The sequence below is a fragment of the Sparus aurata genome, chromosome 23, assembly GCF_900880675.1.
Source record: "Sparus aurata chromosome 23, fSpaAur1.1, whole genome shotgun sequence".
NCBI classification, from domain to species: Eukaryota; Metazoa; Chordata; class Actinopteri; order Spariformes; family Sparidae; genus Sparus; species Sparus aurata.
The window spans coordinates 7901809-7924958 of record NC_044209.1 but is presented as its reverse complement, the minus strand read 5'-3'; the positions used below and the strand labels follow the sequence as shown (position 1 = coordinate 7924958).

General features: G+C 40.8%; 3 protein-coding genes across 4 annotated transcripts; all 3 read left to right on the top strand.

The window, feature by feature from the left end:
- The first annotated feature begins 3004 nt into the window (after positions 1 to 3004).
- mgp (matrix Gla protein) lies at positions 3005 to 5993 on the top strand. Of its 2 annotated transcripts, XM_030406578.1 has the most exons (5): positions 3005 to 3145; positions 4580 to 4647; positions 4763 to 4792; positions 5012 to 5117; positions 5419 to 5993. In XM_030406578.1, exons 2-5 carry the CDS (start codon positions 4587 to 4589, stop codon positions 5573 to 5575), a joined length of 354 nt encoding a protein of 117 aa, XP_030262438.1. In that variant the 5' UTR covers positions 3005 to 3145; positions 4580 to 4586; the 3' UTR covers positions 5576 to 5993. The 2 variants fall into 2 exon arrangements, with proteins under 2 accessions (XP_030262438.1, XP_030262439.1); XM_030406579.1 differs by lacking the exon at positions 4763 to 4792 and having other exon boundaries at positions 3017 to 3145.
- A 3626-nt stretch (positions 5994 to 9619) lies between these two features.
- On the top strand, positions 9620 to 12055 carry bglap (bone gamma-carboxyglutamate (gla) protein). The gene is made up of 4 exons (XM_030408441.1): positions 9620 to 9784; positions 9982 to 10029; positions 11418 to 11502; positions 11724 to 12055. The coding sequence occupies exons 1-4, from the start codon at positions 9727 to 9729 to the stop codon at positions 11824 to 11826; spliced, it is 294 nt and encodes a 97-aa protein (XP_030264301.1). The 5' UTR covers positions 9620 to 9726; the 3' UTR covers positions 11827 to 12055.
- A 3013-nt stretch (positions 12056 to 15068) lies between these two features.
- On the top strand, positions 15069 to 16633 carry LOC115575936 (pleckstrin homology domain-containing family F member 2-like). Its single transcript, XM_030408367.1, has 2 exons — positions 15069 to 15342; positions 15537 to 16633. Exons 1-2 carry the CDS (start codon positions 15099 to 15101, stop codon positions 16127 to 16129), a joined length of 837 nt encoding a protein of 278 aa, XP_030264227.1. The 5' UTR covers positions 15069 to 15098; the 3' UTR covers positions 16130 to 16633.
- The last annotated feature ends 6517 nt before the right edge of the window (positions 16634 to 23150 follow it).

Here is a 23150-nt window from a genome sequence, read left to right as displayed (position 1 = left end):
CCCGAACAGAGCCAGCCTGAACGCAGACCGATCCAGGAAACTTTCCACTCTGTGTTCGTATCACGTCCATCTCTTCCTCCTACCTGCCTCCCTTGAATTGGCCCTTTATCGCCTCCTGCTCCTGTCGTGACCTTTCTCTTCAGTTTGAGCCCAGATGTACCCTGCAGGTGCGCTCTGTTAGTCCACCACGCTCGGCTCCGCCGGGCGTTTCACATCCTGTTTTTCACCTCCCTCTGTTTTTCATTTCTCATTTATCTGGGCCTCTGGCACACTCCACTGCTCGCAAAAAAGATGTTTCTGGCCCACTTACGTGCATTCATTGCATTTCTCAAGAGAGAGATATTTTGTTACACCGCAAAAAGACACGGAGAGGCTGAGGGGGTGGCTGGTCAGAACAGGATATTAACTGCATAAGAGGGAGTAAGAAAAGGGAAATGTACTTAAGTAGCACGGAGGTGAAGAGACGGGGAAGCCCACGAGGAGAACAGAAGAAGTATGACTTAAAAGATGGGCAGAGAGAGGGCATAAATAAGAGAGAACGTTGGGAGGGGAAGGGTGAAGAAAAACACTGTTTGACGGTTTGTTTCCATGCAATCACCCTCTCCATCTTTTCCCATTCACCCACTCCTCCCGCCAGTCTCTAAGTTTAGATCCCAGCTGCTTAACTTAAGTGAAAAATCCCTGCCACCAGTGTAAACATCAGTAAAATCTAAAGAGAAAACAGCCCCCTTGTGTTGGTATCTGCCTGTGGAACTTGCGCATCGAATATCTGCGTTAAAGACCCGAACCGCTGCTTAGTGGTTCCCCAGTTAACAGGCTTATATGACCACATCACTGAATAAGTCTGCGGCTCCAGCGCCAAAAACATTAAGACGCCAACAACATGTGCTTTCTCTCTCTCTGACTCCAGCTGACTTCATCTCTCTGACTTGTATCCCTGTATCTGATCTGTCAGCGGGTTTATCTCGATCGTTATGTCTGACTTTATGTTTATCTGTCTGTCTGAGTCCTGCTGATTTCTGGCAAAGCCTGTCTACCTATTCTGGTTTGTTTGCTGTTGGTGAGGGTCTGCTTTCACACAGCTATTCCCAGAGTGTTTCGACGGAGCCAAATGTGATGCGGTGTTACATAACTCTCAGATATACACCAGGGGGTGTTCTGAGCGACTACAGCATTGACTTTAATATACAGTAGGGGTTCTAAATACTTTGTTTAAATAACTTGTACCTCAGAAACTTTCACAAATATATGTGCTCCTAAAGGGATAGTTACTCCAAAACACAAAAATACAAATTTTCCCTCGTATCCATATTTTTTTTATACATTCAGAAAGAGAACTAGAACTGGATGGCACCTGAAAAATTTATTTCTTTTAAATGTATGTTTTAAAATGAAATCATGACCCAGTTACTTAATAATGATAATAATAATTATAAGATAATCCACACCGACACCCTCTAACCACATTGCAGAAAAGAAGTTAGCAGGCATCTACTCATGGATTGGAGGCTTGTTTTCGTGACCATTACCGACTGCCTCCGTTTGCTAAATAGCTTAGTTATTTAGCTAGTTAGCTTAGTTAGTTAGCTAGTTAGCTCTATGTGTACTTTTCCTTTTAGTAAATACCAGAAAGAAAAGTTTCTGTCTTCTGTTGCTAGAATACCGGCAGTGACAGGGTGCCGCAGGGATGATGAAATTCTTGTTTGCTAACCTGGAAGTTAGCGTCGCTCTGTTTCCCTGAACAAAAAGCCTACGGGGTTTTTCAATTGGATTTTGGGTTATTGAAGAACATTATGCTCTGTGGCGAACACAAGTCATTTTCAGAAAGATAATCATCACAAATGAATACAACTTTTATGATTTTTAAGCATAATTGCAACCGCCCGACGTAAGACGCTAACATCAACGTAAAAGTAGCCACCGCTAAGCTTCCTACGACACTATCCAACAAACAGTTTACTATATATGAATCAATATACAAATTGTATAGTAAGCATGACTTTGTGAGTCTCTGTTTTCGCTGTGGGGCATCAACTGATGTATTTCTTGACGTAGAGTAAGTAGTATTCAAAATCTTTTAAGCCTGTGTTAAAGCGCAAACCTTATTTCGGCATATAACCGAAAACCCATTGAGAAATCCCGTTGACTACCAGACCAGGGAACCGGAAGTGCAAAGACACTAACTTATTTCTACAATTTCTACCTCTATTTGCACTGTTTCACTTTCATTTGCACTGTCTACCATTTTGCACTGTTTACTGCAGCTACTGTTCATTTTATATATATATATATATATATATATATATATATATATATAATACTTTATATTTTATCTTTTATTCTATTTTCTATTCTATTCTTAAGGTTAGGGTTTTTAATTTTAGTTTAATGTATGTTTAATGTATTTCTAATGTATGTTTTGTATTTTGTATGCTACTGGACACTTGAATTTCCCTCGGGATAAATAAAGTACCCATCTATCTACCCACTCCTGCGGCACTCTGGACAGACGACTGACATGGTGTTTTATACTCAGAATCATAGAGTTTATGGTCTGTGCAGTATGAGATCACCGCTTCCATTCATGAAAGTTAAAGGGATAGTCCCTCCTTTAAACAATGATCAGTGGAGTCTGCTCTCCGAAACAACAAACAAAATACCTAACCATGTATCACTGCACATGTTTTCCAAAAGACATGAGGGCCAAAAGGTGGAGTCACTCCATGTTTTGTCTGTTTGCTGGATGGTCTTTTCGTATTGCAAACAGCAGTGAATATTATCATGTACCTGCTACGAAGCAGGTTTGTCGTCCCCTTGCCAGCCTCCCCTCAACTCCCCTCTCTCTCTCTCTGTTTACCTCCCGCTTGTTTTTCGTCTGTTCCCTCTGTATGAAGGCGTGGGAGACGGGGGAGAGAGTGAGCTAATACCCTGGTCCGATTAAATGGTGGAAAAGAGGACTGATAGTATGAGGAGGGAGGAGATGAGGGCGAGGGCTGAGGGGAGGTGGTGGGTAGAAATGAAGGGGTGGGGGGCGGAGAGGTGAGTATATAAAAGCCTTGCTGTGAGGAATTAGGAAATATTCCTCGGGAGAGAATACACACAGATATTTTTTTCAAGACTTCTCGCTCCATAATTGTCTTTTACGGTGAGTACATGGAAGCAGATAATCTCTTTTAACTAACAACAGCTGAAATGTAGACGTAGCTTACATCGTATGAACAAGCCAAACGAGTGGAAAACTGCTGATTTGATGCATTAGCTGATGCTCTAGAGATGCATTTTTGTCATTTTTTTTTAGTATAATGCTGCAGTGTTTAATCCTTACAGCACAATAGGCCTACAGTACTTGTCTGTGTGTATAAAGAGTACTTCATATGTAACCTCTGTGCTTGTCGAGCATCATGCCTGTGGCTTTTTCCAATGAGGTGGGCACTTTCTGCCTGCAGGGAACATGAACCCAGCAGGACCCCTGCTGAGAGTCAGACAGACATTAACTTCATAGACACTTTTGTCAGCACCTCTCTCTCTCTCTCTCTCTCTCTCTCTCTCTCTCTCTCTCTCACACACACACACACACACACACACACACACACACACACACGTCTTAAAGTCATCGCCAGCCTTTGGAAGTTGCTTTTCTGAACCTCAGGCCTGAGGCTTGCTGTTTCTGTGCCCAAGTCTGAGTTCGACTAAAGCCAAGATGTGCCTGAGGGGATGATATTATGAGCTCTGTGTGTGCATGTGTGTTTGTATTTAAGCATAGGCCAGTAAGTTGTATGTGTATGTGTGTGCGCGTGCACGTGTGTGCGTGTGTTTATGTATAATGAAAGCTGCTATTGATGGGGAAGAGGAGGGCTGCCGAAACAGAATCTCGTCCAAATCCCACAAACAGAACTCGGGGATGAAAGCTGTTCTGCAGCGCAGCCATGCAAACACAGCGCGCACGTGTGTGTGTGTGTGTGTGTGTGTGTGTGTGTGTGTGTGTGTGCTCGTGTGTGTCGGGGCTCTGAAGACATCTGGGACTGCTGTTTGTACAGGTGTCACACACCTTACCGTGGGCCACATGTGTGAGTGATTGAGAGCAGATGTGTTTATGCAGAGCCACCTATACAGAATACCTGTATCTTTATAATCACCACTTATCATCCTGCATAAGTCTATGAGTTAGGCAGATATCCTCCTATACTACAAACTGAGCCTCCAGCTGCCGGAAGGTGTTTGTGGACCGGCTCTGACTTGCATCCAGTGCACTGAAAATACCTTTAGACATTTATATCAATACATCCATATATATGTTAATGAATATATATAACTTTGGCTTGTGTTTGTTCCCCCGTCCAATGTACAGATGTATGTATACAGGACAGCTCATTATAGAGCAGTCCTGGCCTTCATATGCACAAAACCACAGGAAACAGATTTAGAAAGTTTGCCACTCACAGCGTGTGGTTCTTTCCTGTTTGCCCACGGTTTCACAATCTCAGCCACTTGCCCTCTCTGTCTTCCCCTCTCGTTTTTCTTCCTCTCTTAACTGCGCGCTGACATGACTCACTAAAGCACCTTTCTCCTGTTTTTCCAGCCCCAGGATGAGGAGCCTTCTTCAGTTTCTGGCACTCTTTGCTGCGGTCTCGGTCTGCCTCTGCTATGGTACGGACCCTCCCCGACATCCTCACTTCTAGATCATCACCATTATCCGTTCATAACATGTAATATATCCGGTTCGCACATTTATGATTAACCCGGTTCCATGTTTTTCCCGTAGAATCTCATGAAAGCACAGAATCCATTGAAGGTGATTAAAAGTTGTCTCTCGTTCAAGGAAAAACATGCATGCACTCCTAACAAATATGACTCAGCTTCAGTCGAACGTGTGTTTAATCCTCGTTTTTTTACCCTCCGCTAACATAACCCCCCCCCCCTTGATTTCACCTGACTCAAATCAGTTGCACGATGGGCATGCCTGACTTGATTCAAATAAGGGCTTTTGTCTAGTAAAGTTCTGTGGTTCCAGATCTGTTTGTGCCCCCGAACCAAGCCAACTCGTTCATCACGCCGCAGAGGGGCAACGTATACAGCCCACCCAGAGGGAATGGCCTCAACAATTACAACCTCATGAGGTGAAAGACACATCCGCAGACGCGCACACACAGCACATTCCTCTATCTTGTCCATGTGTAAGACCACAGAAACAGGCAGGGAAATGCACACTCAGGACAGAAGATAATTAAGACAAGACTTAATTAGACTATTAAACATCCGCATACGCTCGCAGAGCCTGAAGCTGGGGGAAAATGCAGCGAAACAAAGACAAAAAGTCTGCGTTTGATTACATTTTGTCTTCCTTGTCCTCACCATCCTCCCCTCTAACTATCTCTGTCTGCCTGAATATCCGCCCTCCCCTCCACTCTTCTTCCCCAGGAAGGTGAAGTCTCCGGCGGAGAGGCGTGCAGAGACCTGTGAGGACTACTCGCCCTGCCGCTTCTACGCCTATCGCCACGGCTTCCAGCAGGCCTACCAGAGATACTTTGGCGCCCGAAATACACCTCAGAGACCAGCCGCGACTCGCCGATACTAGACTCCTAGTATCCGTCCGTCGAATGCAGAGTTATCTGCAAATGAATGTGCCCTCCTTCATTCCACATATTGCAACTTTTGTGTAATTTATGTAGTTGTTTCTGTGGCATCTCCCGGATGTAAAAAAACCCATTTTATAATCAAAGAGGCATCCAACGTGGCTCATATGTTACAGCAGCCCGTCATTATACACACGTATAACTTCTTGGCTCATCTCTTGTGTAATCTCAGGATAACTTTTATCCACTATTATCACACCTGCCCGGCATTTATCAGCTTGATGGGATGTTTTCCCCTTCTATCCACTAACCATTTTTCACACTATCCGCCCGTTTATCTAGGCCAACAGCGCTGTCAGTGATTATTTCCATTGCTTTGATTTGAAAAAATAAATTTCCCTTAATTGGGTTTTGTCTTAATCCTGTTTGTGCCATCTGTTTACCACATGGGTGTGTGAGAACATGTGGTATTCAGCGCCACTGCCAATTTCACACTTAAAGGCTAGACTGACGTGGTGTACCAGCTAGACAAATATGTAGTCCTTATTTGTTTTCAGGGATTTACACAAAGGCTTGTGAGTTTATACTGATGCATCAAAGCATAAGCAACATTTTTCATACTTCATATAGCATTAGTTAGTGGTGAAATGCAACAAAGCACATTTACACATTTTCTGTCAAAACAAAAAAACAAACTGAGTTTGTAAATAGTTGACTTTTTAGACATACAGGACACATACAGGACCACGGTGCTACAAACATATGATGTTCCCACAGAATAGAATGTGTTAATGTACATTAAACTTCCCAGCAGTATGTTAAGCAGTTAAAATTAACCAGTGTTGTAAAAGAACCCAAAAGTCATACTTGAGTAAATGTAAAGATAGTTCAAATATTACTTTGGTAAAAGTGAAAGTCACCCGTATGAATAGCACTAGAGTGCATATTTGATAGTAAATGTACACAAGAATCAAAAGTACAAGTACAATTATACACATGTTTACATATATTATTATCAATATCCGATTAGATATTCACTATTAGATAAATTCTGAATCAGTTTTCATTTTTAAGATCAAATAAATTCCTCTAAAAATATGCTACTCTGATGGAGCGGACCATCTGCAAAGTAACTAGCAATGTCGTAATCGTATTTGCCTTAAAATTTAAGTAGCATAAAGTAGCAGAAAATGGAAATACTTAAGTAAACTATTCACAATTGGACTTACGTACAAGATTTACAGTAAATGTATTTAGTTACATTCTATAACTGAAATTAGCTCAACTTCAAACATCTACAGCAGCGAAATGTAACATACACATTAGCGCAGCAATATTACTGATCCAAAAACAGGGAACACTTTATTGCCCAGTGAGTACTTTTACTTTTGTTACTGATTACTGATACTGATTATATATATACTTTTACTTTAGAAGGGTGTCAAATGCAGGACTTGTGCTGGAGTATTTAATAGAATTTAAAAAGGGACACAATATTTTGAGAAGTTACAAGGGGACAAACTAGTAACCAATGAGGAACTACTTGCTAGTAAACTATTAACCAATTATATACTGCAAATTTTGATTTTATAGACTTACTTGTGACTAGTTAAAAAACGAGTGAGGAAAGATTTAGAAATGAAAGGGAAAAGAAGACTCGTTCTCTCATGTACAAGTACTCATGAAGTAATGATTCAGACCTCAATAACCACTAGAGACCACTTTACTAGAAGGGAAACAAGTAATGGTACGATAATGATGAGGTAATGAGGGACGACTTAGTATTTACTCAGTATTATGCATGACCACTTGGGGTGCACACAAACAGTAACTAATCTTTAAGTAATGAGTAATGAATAAGTTGTTACTGGTTTTGTGCTGTTCACCAGCTGGTCAGAGTAAATCACGACCACTGCTGAAGAAAGTGGTCAGTATGATCAATTCACTGATATTCATGACTTAATAATGAACTAATGATTCATTAATATAGGATCTCCAGCTCTGCTCTCCAGTTATTAATTATTATCTATGATCAAAGGAAAATAGGAAAGATCAGGGAAGTACTCGTTAATTATTCACTAATTATCATGTTGCTCTTGTTTTGTTTCTCACTCAGTTATTAATAACTTATCATTAACTAATCATTATCTACTCATTAACTAATGCTAACCAGCAGCTAGCAGTCATTCCTCAAATAAAGTAAGAAATCTTTATACTTCTTCCACCACTGCCGTTGGCTATGGTAGCATGGTCCAGCAGTTGTCGGTGGATGATAGATGGTTTGAGAACGTTTTTTTTTTATATGTGATACTTTTACTTTTTGAGACCCAAAGAGACTGAGGAAGAGATGTCTCTTGGGTGGAGCTGCTGACAACATTGGAAACAGCCCGAGGTAAACGCACCTGTAAGCCAGACACGCTGGTTTCAAGATGTGTTTGACTTTATAAGTCTATCATCTGTGTTACATTTGAAATCTGTATGTGCAAAACAACTAGGAACTATATTTGTCAAATACATAGCAGAGTAAAAAGTACAATATCTCTCTGAAAAGTAACATGAAAATACCTCAACTCTGCACGTAGGTAGAATACTGAAGTGAATGAATTGAGCTCTTATCAACCCCTGTCCTGTTGAGGGGTTAAACAACAACACTGATTACTGGAAGCACACAACTGCTGCTGATTTCAATATGCAGTCAAGAGCTTGTTTCCTCTAATGTGTGAAGGAATCTGAGCGATGCACCACACATCTGTGTATCAGTGTCCTCGCTGCTGCAGACAGTCACACAGAAAAGGACAGGTCAGCACATTGTAGATGTCAGCATGGCACAGTGCTCATGTTGGATGCTTGTTTTCCTATGCAGCCACAAGGCCGCAAATGTGCACAATTAAAGTTGTCCTGAGGTTGGATCCATGAAGTCTGTCCTTGAAATAAGACAAGGCACCAGCATTGACCCAGACGGTGAAATTACATACCATATAATACCGTCAGGACCCGTCCAGAATCTAAATGTCCAGTCGGAAAAAACAACATGAAGAGCAGGAGACATTTTCATATCATAAATTAAACAAGATTAAAGGATGGGTTTAGGAAATTTAACAGCACAGTTAAACTGTAATTTGGTATCAACATTAGGAGAATCTACCCCTTACTAATAAACCAAGCAAATACGAAATGATTAAAAAAGATTACACAAACACAGTCTTTAGTGGTGAGTTGTGTTTTAATTAAAATGAAATGACATGTTCCACTCTGCTCTGGTAGCTTTCCGCCACTTTATAGGCAAACCACCCACTTGTTTTGGTAAAAATATCGTCCCACATTTCAAAATTGCCCTCCTACTAATCTTCAAACACTCTGTGTTTGTTTCTAAATGTTGCTTCCTTTATGAAGGAAATCACTGCGGCCTGCAATAAAGGAGAGAGGCCTCGGATTAGAATCATGTCACATGCTGTGGGACGGTGGTTTTTCCCTTTCAGTTTGCATTACACGGTTTTCTCCACCTCATATTCTTACAGACCTACAAGTAAAAAGTCTGTGGTTGCGCTGTAAAACTCTGACCTCTCCAGGCTGCCAGCTGGCATTGCATTCCTAAGGTTTCATCTCACTTTTTATTTGTATCACTTAAATCTCACAGGAAGTATTCTGGTGGTGTTTTAGTGTTGCACGCATGTCTTTACACAAGATGTAGGGGACAGAACATGCAAGCAGCGATTCACAAGGACAATCTGGTGTCGGGTGTAAAACAGTTTTCATTGAAACGCATTCCAGTCTCTGATATTTATGGCTGCGAGTCGCCCAATTTTGTTGTCTCACCACCTGTGCTTTAAGACAAATACCCTCCTTTTGGAAGCGTTCTGTGTTTGTGTGTGTTTGTGTGTGTCCAATGATGCAAACACACATATAAAATCAGCAGTTGCATACATGATGTTTTATGGAGGTGTGTATCTCTGCATCCATGTGGGAGTGTGATACACGATTCCTTAACCAATCACATGCCCATGTCACAGTGAGGGCCACATCTATAAAGCCACTGTGTATTTATGTATATATTTGTGTAAGAGAAAGAGAAAGAGAGGAGTGACAGAGCTGGAAGTCTCCGGTCCGACTTGTTGCTTGGTATAATACAGACGGTGAAGAAAGAAGCTGAAAGATGAAGACTCTGGCCTTCCTGGTTCTCTGCTCTCTGGCAGCCATCTGTCTGACTTCAGGTAGGAGCTGTGTGCATATACAGCAGTGTGTATACAAAAAGCTCTTTATTAAAACAATGTATGATTTGTTGCTTTGCATGCAAACTACAACTTAAGACCCAGCGAAATGACTTTGATTTGTACTGATGTAAATAAAGTCGGTAAGTTGCATCAAACGGAAAAAAAGCAATCATCATTATTCATATGTTTTCCCTCAGATGCCTCCACTGGCTCCCAGCCTGCCAGTGACAACCCTGCTGATGAGGGTAAGACCATGACTTTTGACTTCATCGTCAATGTTACATTAAAGGGGCATTGTGTAGTTTTGGGAATTTTAATATTTACAAAATAAATGAGGTAATAATACAAACTCAGAAATATTTATTTTCTCCATAATTGAATAAACAAGCTGTTCTCAGGGGAAGAAAAGGTTCTCCGGAACACTGTTTGAAGCGAGAAAGGTGGCGGGGTCCGCCACATATAAATCAAGTGAAGCAGTATGAAACCGTGTCGTCCTTTAAGGTCAGATTGATCATTCAGTTTGTTCAGTCACGAAAACTGTTTTTTTTTATTTGGTTTGTCTAGGCATACAAAATCAGTTAATAAAGATCTTTCTCCTCTGATTTAAGTTGCTTCCCCCAAACTACATAGTGCACCTTTGATCAGAGTCAATTCAACACGACTTTAAATACTGAACTTGAAGATTAGGTAAGAAGGTTAGAGATTTTCCAAAGGTTTTCAGATGCCGCCTTTATCAAATATACCACAAGTAACTTTTAAGACTTTCTGAAACAGCCCCACCTAAAATCTGATCCTTCTGTTTGACCTACATAAGCAAAGGAGACCGTCGGCGAGAACACTGGCTGTTTCTGTAGAATTGTTAGAGATATTCCTGCTACTTTTATGGCTGAGTGCAGAGGATGAATCGAGGGCTCTCACAGTCATCTGGTAGTACTGCACCTAACAAAGTTCACTATCGTATTATTATGTCCAAAGATGTCGCCAAAACCAAAAAAGGAAAGTTCCTGATCATTAGATTCTAAACACTAACCCAATATTTTTGTTTAATACCAATCTGATTTGTTATAAATAATAAAAACTGTTATGCACACTGCAACATCTTGATTTCAGCTGATTTGCTTTTCATTACTGTACTTACTGACTTTACTTGAGTATCTATTTTGCTCATAGCTTTTTACTTGTATTCCCTTCATCTTAACACAAATAGCTGTGCTCAGTTGTACTCTGTAACATTTTCGAAACAGGCTTGTTCTTACTTTAGTTATTTTGATGCATCTCAGTGATCATCTTTATTTTGAGTCATTGCAGGCCGCCTTCCCAGCAACACCTGACTGATTTTAACAGTGCAGGTGACGTACGGCAGGTGTAGCCAGACGAAACAACGCAAAGGTTAAGTTAGTTTTGTACAGAAAATGGCCGATAGAAACGTCTTTCAGGGGGGCGCTTCTTAGTTTTATACATTTGGGTCTGTACTTCTTCCTTACTTTTACTTGGGTAAAGAAGTTGAATCAGTTCTTGTACCTCAGTGTGTACTTTTTCCACATCTGCTAATTAAAACTGGAATTTCGTTTGACAGACATCTTGTGTGTTGCCATGATGAGACAAAGTTGAGTTAACTGTGCATGATGTGCAGGTATGTTCGTGGAGAGGGACCAGGCCTCCGCAGTGGTGAGACAGAAGAGAGCGGCTGGACAGCTGTCCCTCACTCAGCTGGAGAGGTATTTTCAAATCCCCTTTGTATTCACATCACTTATAAGATTAAACACACAAGTGCACTCACATATCAGAACATGAAACAGCATGTACAGCAGAGTCCCCTGATGTCCTCATAGTGTTGCCGGGTGATCTCTTGAGACGAACATCAGATTATACACGACTTAAAGCGGTACCAAGTGGAATAACGTGATTAACGTCTACCTCTTCCTCTCTCTCCACTCAGCCTGAGAGAAGTGTGTGAGCTCAACCTGGCTTGCGAGCACATGATGGACACTGAGGGAATCATCGCTGCCTACACGGCCTACTACGGACCGATCCCCTACTAGAAGCCTTACTACTTTTTTTATTATCATTATTATTAGAATTATCACCTTTGAGCTCTACTTTTTCCTTTATAGTCAAGCCCAAAGCACGTAAGCAAGCTAAAAAGTGTGTGATGTGGAGCAGGAGGAATAATATCTTCATGTGAATTTATTTTCCACCCACTGTGATTCGATCATTTCCCCTAACCCGTAGAGTAGCGTGATGAAACTGAATAAAGACAAATGAACCTGTGCTGTGTGTTTGCTCATTCTGATCCCGAATGACTGAGCACTATATTTACTCTCTAACTTACTGCTTTGACGAGTTGTGGCCACTGGGTGTCCCTGTTGTGACATCCAGTGATATGAAGAGTCCTTCGGCTGTTTCATTGAATGAGTGTGCCATGCATACAGCCATGGGCTGACAAGACACCACAGTTCATACAGTAAATGGCCAATCCATAGTGTATTATATACATTTTCAAACAATGCAGCTTTCACCCCCCACAGCTCACATAATCTGTTTCCCCCCTGATTATTATACCACTTCTCAACCATGCAACTTACTGTAGGATCTTTGGCTTCCAGATGAAATTGATGTGAGATTCCGGGCACACGTGTCTCTAATTTCCATGTTTTCCAAAAATCAATGAAAGCTCATTTTTTAACAGTCGCGTTTCTCTGCACCGCTCACCACTGAAGTCACGGGATGGATTAAGAGCGACTTGGCAATGTCAGTCTAGCTGATGTTCAAAGAAGTGGATTAGTCATAGTTGGATGTGTGTCACAGACATAGCTGGAGAAGGCCCTATGAATAACTGTGTGTTGAAATGAAGTGAATGAAATATGGCCGGAGCTTACTGGTCTGGAAAAATGAAGCCAGTGCTGAAGTGTAGGGAGGTGCATCTCTTCCTTGTATGACCATTCGATGTGCGTCTAGATACAAATGCTCCGATACCATTCAGGGATGATAGATTCTTAATAGGGGCCGATTCAGTGCGATCCAGTCTAATACAGTTCTTAACATGGATGAAGGATAGAGAAACATGTGGAACAACATCTGTTCTGTTCCTCTTTTAATCAGAGCTCCTGCCTGACAAAGTGTTCCTGGTTCATCAGTTACCATATTTGTGCTACATGTGGTAAATGTGGCGAAAGATTTTTCTTTCCTGACACTGTTTACTGACCTGTATTTGTGACAGCATGACTCTGTGCCCACTTAGCCTTGATGTTTACAGTGCTGTCAAACAAGTCTATTATGAACTTAGTCTCAGGTGAAGCTACTTCCTCGTCCCACGTCACTTTATCTGCGGCCTCTTTACCAGTGCAATCTGACAGATAACGGAGAAAAAGAAATAAGAGATAAGATTAACAAACTATAACAACTGTCAACAAAACATAAACTAATGAGACCACCCTGCTGAAAAAAACAGCATGGACCAGCACTAACCAGCAACAAAACACAACGTATGCTGGTCTTGATGGGAACCAGTCACTAGCAAGACCAGCATATGTTGTGTTTTGGTGCTGGTCCATGCTGTCTTTTTAGCAGGGTAGTTACAGCTTGCAGCCTGTTAGTTTAGCTTAGCACACACAAACGCTGAACACAGGCGGAAACAGCAGGCCTAACTTGCTGTTTCACTTGAAACCCCCAGTAAAACGGTGACGTGTAGTTCATGCCAGATGAAAGCCAACAACCTGGAGCCTCCACTGGTTTACACACTTTAGTTTGCCACACATGTTAATTAGTCCGCGTTAGATGGGCTGGTTGGTTCATTTTGTCACAGAGCCAGGCTAGCAGTTTGCACCTGTTTCCAGTCCTTAAACTACTTAATCAGTTTCTATAACTTAGACCAGATGAAATTCTAGACTGTGAACCAGCGCCTGTGTTCAGCCCGCATAACCCCTTTGGAGTTCCCCTTACATTATGACATGGGCATGTTTGCCAGACATTGTATAATAGTCCCACAGATGAGCAGGAAATGATGATGACAGAAGGCATGCGGCTGTTTTAAGGCTGGTTTCACACTGTGCTTCTGCTCCGGTTAGGTTTACACACACACACACACACACACACACACACACACACACACACACACACACACACAAACACGGTGAGGGTCAGGAAAACATCATAGTTTGGCCCAAAATACCAGTTTTGGTCGCCATAAAAGCAGCTGCAAATGTCTCCTTATATCCTTAAATATCCAGTGATGTGGCCGTTCTGTCAGTCATCCCCTCCACCTTCTGATGTGAATGGTGGCTAATAAGCATATATTGTGAGCTTGATATGCCACGTTTGGTACAAACATCCACCTGGGACGTATCTCTGGTTCGCCGAAAACTGCTCACACTGTATCCTGGCAACTGGCCATCATAACCCCATTGGTCCAGATGGAAGTAGGCAATTTCAGTAACTTCTGGACTTGAACTTTGGTACTGACATTCATGTTCCCTTCAGGATGGATTGTTATAGCTTTGGTCATCGTCTGACTTTTCATGTTGACATGATCTTCCCATAAGCCTCAGCTGTAATTTAACGTTGTGTTAATTGCTAAACTACTTTTGTAAGCATGATAAACATTCTCCCTGCTAAATATGAACATGTAAGCATTGACATGTCTAGTTAGCACTGAGCTCAATGTCCCACTGTAGCTATAAGTATGGGCTCACAGCTGCTAGTCTAACTTTTGAGTCTTATAGGAGTGGTAAGTATTTCATAAATAGCAGCGTGCAAGATTCAACATTTTACAAATAAAGTGAACTTCAAGCATCAAAAAGTTCTCATGAAAGTCATCTTTTGAATATTATTTATGGTTTAGGAGATGCTTCATACGCTGCTGGTTGTTTAATCTACAACAATGTACTGTATAATACAAGTTGATATGCTTTGTATGCAAATACATTTTCCAAAAAGTAACTAGCAGCTGTATCTGATAATAGAGACAAAAATGCAGGGTTTGCCTCTGAAATGTAGCACAGTAGAAGCATAAAGTAGTCGGCTATAAAAATGCCAATGCTCAAGTGAAGCCCAAGTATCTCCAAAAAGTACCCAAGTAAGCTTTGCTTTCATTGCTTTCTCTGAATTTCCAAGGGGAGCCTTTTATTTTGAACAAAAACAAAAAAATCGAATTGTGCTTCCACATGCCTCTCCCTCTCTCTCACTTCTTGTACAACGTGTTTGTCATCAGTCTATATTTGGAAAGTCCCACTTTGCGTCATCGGACAAAAAGGCCTTATATAAATCCACTCCGCCTTCTGCAGAGGGCACTTTGTTCAGGTATCAGGTCACCGTGATGGACCTGTCGACATTTAACAAGGAGAACTATGAGCGGATCAAGGCGGTGGAGAGTTCGTTTGGTGCATCCGGGAGGCCTCTGTCCAAACCAGGTCGGGTTTTGATAGGACGGGGCCGTCTGATGAAGCAGGGCCGTCGGAAGCCACAGCCGAAGGTTTTCTTCCTCTTCAACGATGTGCTGGTGTACGGCAGCATCATTGTGAACGGCCGCTGGTACAAAAAAATGAAGATCATCCCTTTAGGTAAGCAACTCATATACCTAATTACTTCAAACCACCGTTTCTTCATAAAATATGATCCAATGTTATTGGTAAAATGGTTGCTTAAAGTTGCTGTTGTAGGAAAACACAGAAATTTGACTCATTGGACGTGCCATTGGACGATCCATAAGCTTTTTTGCATTGTTTTCATTATGCCATCCTCACTGTCTTTTCAGAGGACATCCAGATGGAGGACATGGAGGACGGTATGGAAATGAAGAACCAATGGCTGATCCGTACACCATGCAAGTCCTTCTTCGTGTCCGCCACTTCAGTGGAGGAGAAGCAGGCCTGGATTGAGCACATTGAAGACAGCCGGTCGAGCCTGCTGCAGGGCGGCAGCTGCCGACCTGGCTCCAGCTTTGCTGTGACCTGGATCCCAGACCAAGCCGCCCATAAGTGCATGCGCTGTTTCAAAAACTTCACACCGACCAAACGTCGACACCACTGCCGAAAATGTGGCTTTTTGGTGTGCCGTTCATGCTCCAAACACAGATCAGTGATTGAGCACATCCATCCATCTAAGAAACTGAGGGTCTGCCGAGTCTGCAACACTAGGAACAAGATAGAGGAAAAGTCTCGTCTGAGGGGGGACAGCACTGGACTGGAAAGCTTAGAGGATGAACGTGTGGCAGCGTCCAGCGAAGAGGAGGACGCACAGGGGATAACTGAGGATTTCCCTCAAAGCAGCTGGCTGGACTCTTGCACAGGCACATGGGGAGATGAGCACATCTATGATTACCCAATACCAATGCATCTGCGGCCATAGATGAACATGAAACATGACCACATCAAGACTGCTGTACAGTACCGCTCCCACACATGTGACCTTTCTCCCCTTTTTGTCTCCACCAGCATATTATATGGACATAGATCTGGTGATTGGGGGTCTCTCTTGTTAAAACCACCTATTTTGTTGTTGTTGTTGTTGTTTACTTATCGTTAACTATAAGTCATCAGATCAAAGTTGATTGCTTGTGTCACGCAGACATAACTGTTTTGTAAAGTTTTCCAGCATAAACCATCATACTAAACTATTAAGTTGTAACAAAGAGTGTTGGAAATCACAACACAAAGCTGATCCGGTTAAATGCAATAAGCATGTTGGTAGTCTAGTGTGAAATGCTGTCATAACTGTTCTTTGTACACTGTGCACTAGGCAATCAAGTGAGTATGTGTCATTGGCTGTTTTCATGTGAGAAAATATTTGCATTTATATCTACGTACATTTTGCTTGGAAATGATAAATGAACAGTAAAGCACTTGCAAAACATGTAAAGGTTTTCTGCTGCAATAATTTGGGTACTGAGAGTCATGTTGGATGATAATCTTAATCATAATCATAAACTTTATTTATGTAGCACCTTAAGGCGCTGAGTTTACAAAATGATTCGACAAACAAGGAAAAGCAACTTAGGAAGACAATACTACTGACTTAACACTCAACAGTCAAACCAAATACAAGGAAATCAGGGAAAATCCAAGAGGATCACAGGCAAGTTAAAAGGTTTAAAAGGGGTGAATTCATAGGCGTTTATAAACCTTCCTTCATACATAAAATACCATTTTAATTTTTAAATGTCCTTATTCAAATTTAGCTGGTACCTTATATTGGCCATGATCCTCAAAACACTTGCATTAATATTTTTTTTATTTCATGCCACTTTTCATTACAGAGGTGAATCAGGCCCCTTAGCAAGTAGCTAACAACTGAGCTCAAGCTAAGCTCCACAACTGCTACCATATTTAGCCAGTTAGCTCTTGTTAGTTATAGAAACAACGTCAAAGTAATTACCCTTAGCAAAAAGTAGTATACTTGAAGTTCATTTTATTAAGTATGCTTGAGTATAAGTATAAGTATAGCTAGTATACTATGGACCATGTACTTGTAGCATACTAGAAAGTATACTAATCTAATACTTCTTCGGACTAAATTGGAACATTTCAAGTTTATAAAAGTATACTTTAAGTATACTTTATGAGGACATTTTAAGTTTACAGAAGTACATTTTCAAGTATACATCAAGTACACTCATCTATATACTACTAGTGTACTAAGTATATACTTCTAGTCCACATTTTAGTTTATTAACATGTAAGTTGAGGGGTAATACCTCAAAGCAAATGTGTGCAATGAAAAACATTTTTATTCTGCTAAATTAAATATAAGCACAACTAACTGACTCAACCTTTTGCTGTACTTATATCAAGATATTATAAATGCCAACACTTGTAACGTATCTTTCCAGCAAGAGATTTACCATTTATTCTCATACATGCCCCATGCTTAACAGACGGGAAGTCTCTCCCGGAAAACACCCCTTCACTCACGGTGCCAACATTTTTATCATCTTTGTTAATTCGACACAATTTAACCACAGAACACGGATGTGAATTAACCCGCAACCGTCTTACACATCATCTTATTCACAAACACATTCAGAAACCATAATTACACCAACAACAACAGAATACCCAAGAGTCTTTGCGCCACAGTCCACAGTATACTAAAGTACAAGTATAAGCTTTAGTATTAAAGTATAAGTCTAAGTATTAATGTACTTAGTCTTAGACTATTCTTTATACTTTTCAGTATAAGCCAAGTATACTTCACTATACTTTTCTTAAGTATATAAAATGTAGTATATAAAAAGTACACTTCAAGTATACTGCCTCAGTTTTAGTATAAAATAAGTAAGGGATAATGCCCGACGAGGTGTCCATAAACAGAAGTTAATGGACGACGCGGAGGCCTAAGAACCGTCCGACGCGCAGCGGAGGACGGTTGGCTCCGTATATATCCCATATATACCCCATATATATACCCCATATATCAGGGGTTAATGGACACCCTGCAGCCAATCAGAATCGAGTATTCCCCCAGACCATGGTATAAGCATACTTGTAGTACACTTGAATAAACTACTTTTTGCTAAGGGTAATCATCAACTTTATACCATGGTCTGGGGCAATACTCGATTCTGATTACTTCGCGGAGCCTCCGCGTCGTCCATTAACTTCTGTTTATGGACACCTCGTCGGGCATTATCCCTTACTTAACTGCTGCTTTGATTAAGGCAGCGTAAGGACAGGAAAACACACAACTTAGCATCTTCTTTTACTACCAAGGTTGTGCATGCTACCTACCTGCCTCGATAACTAGCTAGCCTTGTTTGCTTGGTTTATTAGCTAGCCTACTCAGCACCAAAGTGAAGAGACAGTGTTAATGACAGCAACTTCAGAGGTACCTTGGCAGAAATGTGATTCTAAAGACGTTCCTCAGATGAAGAAATAAAAGTCTGTGAAGAGCAAAAAGACGGAACTTGGTAGCTGAAGCTTACAGAAGCTAACCGGCTAAATTGGGTGTAAGTTGTTGAGCATGCTAGCTTAGTTAGCTGAAAGGTGAGAGGGCGACGACTGTTGACAACATTTTGAAATAAAAGGTGACATTACGAACAATTTGAATTTTAAAATCAGCATTGATGCAGTTCAACAATATAAACGAGTAAGGCACAGTGTGGAAGGGTTTTCATGTGATGTAAAAATTTAGCCATTCAACACAACATTTAATTAATAGAATAAAACAAGTAAATAAATGCTTGTAAATAAATGCATTCAAAATGATACTGATGCACTTGGTGTATTAAGATGTTGAATAAAAGAAACTGAATTAATATCTATTCAGATCAATACATATAGGTGGGGTGTTTATGCATCTGAACGGGCGTGACCTGAGCAATCAACTATTGGAGCATATTTTATTTTGAAGGGAGGACAGTACTTGACTAAGTGATTCTCACACTGGGTTAAAAAGGTCCCCTCTTTAAACAAGGACTGCTGGTATGCATTTTGATGTGTGAGATGGAGCTGGCAGGTGTTCAGGTGACTTCTGTTGACGGTGGCTTTGCCGGTAATAACAAAGAGGTGTGGATGTTTGCCAAAGGAATGCTCCGGAGTTTCTTTTGATAATGATGTCAGCATACCAAACTGGGGTTGCTCTGTCTTCCTTGATGTGTTTGTTAGGTCCTAATAATCCATAATGACAAACATAATTTAACCAACCTCAATCACTGTTTCAACTTTGCAATTCCGATCCGAAGGGCTGATTTAAACATTTCATCAGAGGTTTAGCAAGCTTTTATAAGACGTGGTTAAAACTGGACCAAAGCCAAAACCTCTCCAATGACACAAGACTCATTTATAGGAGAGTAATGTGAAACCTGTTTGTCTGTTCTCACAAGGAACAAGGAAATGTGGCCTATTTTTCTGTTTTTCTTTGTCTGGCTGATAATCCCCCTTCTGGAGATTGCATTATCACAAAGCTGCAGACAGGGCTGTTTTTCTAAGGTCATGAAAAGATGCCTTGCTGTAGATGAAACCACCCTCAGATAAAGTAGTTAAAATTTGCTCAACCTTACCGTAAGGGTTTGAATGCAGCCCTTAGACACATAGTGGAGTATTTTCACAAGGTTGTATTAATACTTTTACTTGGAAAAAAAGGATCTGAATGCGTATTACCAACAATATATATTACTCATCAATCTAGGTGTTAAAGTGCTGGTTATTAATGGGTTTCTTTAAGACATCCGTGTGTTTGGACAACTGGAGCACTCTCAGTGATTCTGCAGACAGACAATGTGAACGCTTCTTCAAGATAACGTCCACTCACAAACCAGAAAAAACACATCCGGTTTGAGAGATCCAACTTTAGCTGCCACTGAAAATATGATGCTGATAGTCACTTCTTTACTCTTCGCTCATTCTCACCTCAGACTGCAGGTACTTTCAAAAGGTCACGGAGGGTGAACATGTTCTCAAATTTCTTTGGTGCTGTGGAAAACAACTCGATATAGCGACACCTGCTGACTTAAAAATGGTATGAGATTGCAGAGTATGATTAAATGCAAGACTCAAATAGAAGAGTCATTGCATGGTGTTTTTCGGTGTTTTGACATCTTGCTTTTGAAAAGTTTCTGTCAATGTCTCTTGTGATCTGTCTCAGGTCGTAACTCTTTGTTCAAGAAATCATGTGTCATCACTCTGTGTTTTACTGTTTCGTTGTGATCTACTAAGATAAGAGTGTGTGTGTGTACAGATGTGGTCTCCTAACAGCACTGCTTGATGTTTAGACTCATCCTGCTCCAAATGTTTTTCTCACTGGAAAATACTGGAATCTGCGTTGAGAAGTAAAAAGGCCTGAGAGTCGATTACAGTTGACAGGACGCATCGTGAGTATCTGACAGTCACCGTGAACAAATGATCTAACAGAGGGGCTTGGCAGTACATGGGGCTGAAGTAAAGTTTTGTGATCGAATGCAGTATTTCATGTTTTAAGGTAAGTCAGAATGAGATGTGCATCAGTTAAGCATTGTTGAAATAACTGATTTGTAGTACCCTTATGATAAAGGGTAGAATGGAGGTTTTGATTTGTGTTCCTCTCTCAAACTTAGAGACCCACTTTATGTGCGTCCTTCATCTCAAAACAGCCCACTACAGCATGTTCCTGACCTTTGACTTCTCTATTGCAGGAAGGCAAGACAAAACAGAAAGTCCTCTAAAAGGATCAATAACGCATCAGCCTACATTTTCCTGTTCTCAACAAATTCTTTCAAAAAAGTCCAGCTGGTGACAGGTTGGTGTTTAATTTTGCCAATACTACAGTCTGTTTGTGTGAAAGCATGGAGCACTATGCGCCTTCATACTGTCTTCTGCAATTGTGAACGTCTCTGCTTTACTTCTGTTCTAGGAAAAAGCAATATATTTTAAACACGAATATTCATTTGTACTACGAAACAAGACAGTGACAGCTGTTACGGGGGCTTCGATGATCCAGATGTTTTTACTGGATAAACCTGGAAACTGTGTGAGACAGCAAAACCCCTGAAAGTCAATGATAGTTTGTAATCTGACTTGGCCTTTGACATTTTTTTCTTGTCAATATTACCAACCTAGGTACTCTGTTAAAACACTGCTGTGGGAGTACAAACTATGGTATCGTGAAACAATGAGTTAATGCTGGAGCTCACACCTTTAAAGAGGGAAGAAAAAAACACTTTGTCCCTAACTTCAATAAAAAAAAAACTTTATTTGTCCCCAGGGGACAATTTGAAGGCACATGAAGTAGTTCTACACAGACACAAACGAGTCAGCACGTTAAGTCCTGTAAGAAGCAGGGCCAGCTGACTGATTAAAAGGCTTTATTTTTAAAGAGAGTTTTGGTCATTTTGAAATACAGTACTATGGGTCCTGTCAAATTTAACTGTGAAGACGTTTGGCTAGCTATCCTTTCAGTACAGGCAGTAAAATAGAGACTGTGAGCGACACCAAACATTCCAGTTTTACAGTCGAACTTTATCACTTGGTTACCATATTTATTACTTATTACCATATTTGTAACAACTGCTGTGAAGCCTTGAAGAAACCTATAAAAGTCATGTTGGCCACAGTGGAGAAATTATTCAGAGAAAATAAAACACCTGGTGCTAAGACAGTCCTCTCAGTTTGCTGGGAACTAGCAAGCTCTTTCACCAACACTGCAGCTCAGCCAGAAGGAGCACAGGTCTGTTCCCTGTAGGCGAGGCGGGGGCTACAAGGATGGAAAGACGACTGGTAAAGCATTCGTCGGTCGATGATTGAAGTATGACTGCATGAGACAATTCAATGGATTTACATGATTGTATTGCAGACAAACTTTTGCTTTGTGAAACAAACACCGCTAGAAGTGTTTTCGTGAACTCTCGCCTACGGTGAACAGAGAGGACTGTCTTAGCACCAGGCGTGCTTCACGGTCTGATTCTCAAGTTCAGTTTTATTTTCGCTGAACAATTTCTACACTGTGGCCAACATGACTTTTACAAGTTTCTTCAAGGCTTCACAGCAGTTGTTACAAATATGGTAATAATGTGAATAATCTAGTGATACACTGTGAAGTGAATAGAGTTTATTGTTTTTTATTGAACGATGCAGCATTTTTTTTCAGGAACTCTTCCACCTGCTGAGCCCCTCATACTCCTGAGGTACCACACTTTAAGATGTTTTTGTAACTCTATCATTAAGTGTAGGCGTGCCCCAGATTTGTCTTTTGTTATACAGTCTGTAATAAGAATATTTACACATGTCAATTAGAATAATATGTCACTAATATTTTCCCTTTTCCCTTTTCATCCTTTTATTCTCAGCTGGACTGTCTGCCTTTGTTCCTTTACCAGCACTCATGTCAGTCTTTCTTACACCAACATCAGCAGAAAGTGTGGAGTACTGGCACTGAGAGGCCGGCCATCACAATAGTATCTACACCTGCAGCAACGTTTGAACAGAGTACTTTTGCTAGTAATGTTAACTGGAAAAAAACGCACTCCTAGCCACAATAATTCCTTCTGACAAATAAAGCAATAGTGTGTGATGTTTTAAGGGTTAGACATTTTGTGTGTGTGCTTTTGCATCTTTCATCAAATGATTCGAAATCATTGCAGACGGCACTGTAAGCAACGCGTCTGTTCATACAGGAAGAAACGATGCAGATAAGACAAATGTATGTTTCTTGTGAACGCCCTGCTTTGAATGTTTAATTTTCACCAAGGAAAAGTCCTCAGAGATGTTTGCAGTTTTCAGACACATGTCTCCATCTCATCACTGTCATTAAAATAAATGAAAGAAGATGTCACATTGTTACCACTTGTCTTTAGTTGTGGTAAACATTTTTAATTGTGCCTACACAAAAGTGTCCAATTCAGATTTTCCTCCAGTGGAAAAGCTAATGTAAAATCTCTGCACCTGATGTCACACAGATG